This window comes from Nycticebus coucang, chromosome X (assembly GCF_027406575.1).
Source record: "Nycticebus coucang isolate mNycCou1 chromosome X, mNycCou1.pri, whole genome shotgun sequence".
Taxonomy (NCBI): domain Eukaryota; kingdom Metazoa; phylum Chordata; class Mammalia; order Primates; family Lorisidae; genus Nycticebus; species Nycticebus coucang.
Window position 1 is genome coordinate 131,535,846 of NC_069804.1, and position 2,234 is coordinate 131,538,079.

The 2,234-nt window shown below is 58.7% G+C and overlaps 1 protein-coding gene across 1 annotated transcript; it reads left to right on the forward strand.

Annotated features, from left to right (window-relative positions):
* The first annotated feature begins 399 nt into the window (after positions 1–399).
* On the forward strand, positions 400–1,878 carry KCNE5 (potassium voltage-gated channel subfamily E regulatory subunit 5). The gene has a single exon (XM_053579703.1). The coding sequence runs from the start codon at positions 555–557 to the stop codon at positions 993–995; it is 441 nt and encodes a 146-aa protein (XP_053435678.1). The 5' UTR covers positions 400–554; the 3' UTR covers positions 996–1,878.
* The last annotated feature ends 356 nt before the right edge of the window (positions 1,879–2,234 follow it).

Below are 2,234 nucleotides of genomic sequence, written 5' to 3' on the forward strand. Positions count from 1 at the left end.
GGAAGGTGCCTGTGGTCTCGCTAGAGCGCCCCAGGACAGGGTCTGTCTTGGGGGGCCAGCTGCTGTATCTGGGCCAAAGCAGAGCCTGCAGGGCAGGTGGCCAGAACTTGGAAGGAATTCTCTTCCGCAGCCCAGGGTCCAGGCTTGACCCCAGCAAGCTGCCCTGCCAGCCTCTGCTGCCTGTGGCCTCGAGAATTCCACGCCACCGCCCCCTCCGCCTCTCCCTCGGCCTCGCTCCCTCCCTCGTCCCCTTCTCCTCCCCCCACCAGCTGTCCCCTTTCCCCGGACTGACGAGACAGCCAGAGCCTGGGAAGAGGCGGCCGCGGGCCCGAGGGGGCGTGGTGGGAAAGGGGAGGGGGGCGGGGGTGAGGGGATAAGGAGGCCCGCGGCGGCGCCCCCAGCCACTGTGTGCGCCCGCCCGGGACCGGGTGCCGCCGCCGCCGCCGTCGCCGCGCTCTGCCCGCCTGCCGGCCGGCTTGCTAACTCGCTTCCCCTAGCCCCGGGGGGGAAAGGTCAGTAGCGTCCTGGAGCCACCGTGTCAGTCCCCGACAGCCATGAACTGCAGCGAGAGTCAGCGGCTGCGAACCCTGCTGAGCCGCCTGCTGCTCGAGCTGCACCATCGGGGCAACGCCAGCGGCCTGGGCACTGGCCCCGGCCCGAGCATGGGCATGGGGGTCGTGCCCGACCCCTTCGTGGGCCGCGAGGTGACCAGCGCCAAGGGCGACGACGCCTATCTCTACATCCTGCTGATTATGATCTTCTACGCCTGCCTGGCTGGAGGCCTCATCCTGGCCTACACCCGCTCCCGCAAGCTCGTCGAGGCCAAGGATGAGACGCCCCAGGCCTGCGCCGAGCACGAATGGGTCCCTGGAGGCGCTCCGACCCCCGACGCCGAGGCCGACGCCGAGACAGCCGCCGGCTCCCCGGCCCAAGGCCGCCGCCAGCTCGCCCCCGGAGGGCTGCCTGCCCTTGCCCAGGGCGCCGAGAGGGTCTAGAACCACAGCACCTGCCTGCTCTCGCATCCTCCCCGTCTTGCTTCTCCCTGGGCGCGACTCCCTTCCCGGGTTCGCCTCACCTAAGGCCCAGACAATGAGGAGAGGCCAGGAGACCTTGTCTGGAAGGCCCCGGAAGGAGAAGCACCACCCTACCCACTCCTGGCCAGTTTTTCCCACCTCACCCCCCACGCTTCCACCCCCACCCAGTACATCCAACTGCACTAAACTGCCTCTGTTCTCTTGTCTTCAGACAGCCCTCACACTATGCTCCAGGCCTCTGGGAACTGAATCCAGCACGTCCAACACTTGGCGTTGAACTTAAGCAATGAAGTCTATCAGACCTCTGGGCCGTCTAACTGGCAGCTGTTCCAGGGGCTGCCAGGGACCGCTCGCTCTGCAGAGCCAACGGGCTTGCCATCACTGCCAGGCCGGCTGCAGCAGCTCCAGCTTCCTGTTGCCTTAGGGACAGAGACAAAGAAAATGAAGAGACCTCAGACATCTTTTCCCTCCCTCTCCCTTTCAGCTGGGAGCTTTCAGGACATTAGGACCAGTCTGTGGGATAGAATGGATTTAATGGGGACTGGAGGAAGGGGGGGGTGGACTCAACAGGGAAGGGGAAGGTCTATGAACCCAACTGTATGGTTTTCTTGCTCTTCAGTTGTCATCCCAAAGGTAACTTGCCTGATTTTTAGTAGCTTTGCCATCTTCTACTGTGGGTAACCATTACTGGGTGTATCACCCCAATACTTCCAGATACCTCTTCTAAACCGATTCAGTTGTTATCAATGTCCGCTTCATCCATGGAGCATGAGGCTCAGATGTCCCCTGCTCTGTAACCCTGGGGGATGTCAGAGGCAGGTAATAAAGGTTGTTTAAACGATAACCTCAAGACTCTTCTCTCAAAATCCCAGCCTTGAGACCCAGTAACATACACAGAAGGAGTTATTTTTCACTTGTGCAAATGAGTTGGGTTACTGTGATATCTGTACCTGTCAATCCCGTTCCAATTCAATAGGTGTGATTGTGGGTGAAGGAAATGTTTATACAGCAAAGTGGGTGGTTTGCTGAAGTGTTTCAAAAATTATACATGCTTTTTAACTCCCCCTTCTTTTTTAAAAAAATTCTGAAGCACTTTCAAACCATCACAGTGCTAAAAAAGGATTTCCCATTTCCCTTTTTTTAATTTTTGTTTTTTTAATTAATATTAAATCATAGCTGTGTACATTAATGCGATCGTGG

What these genes read in the sequence shown, in the direction of transcription:
- KCNE5 (XM_053579703.1), top strand. Translation starts at nt 555, where the DNA reads ATGAACTGCAGCGAGAGTCAGCGGCTGCGAACCCTGCTGAGCCGCCTG.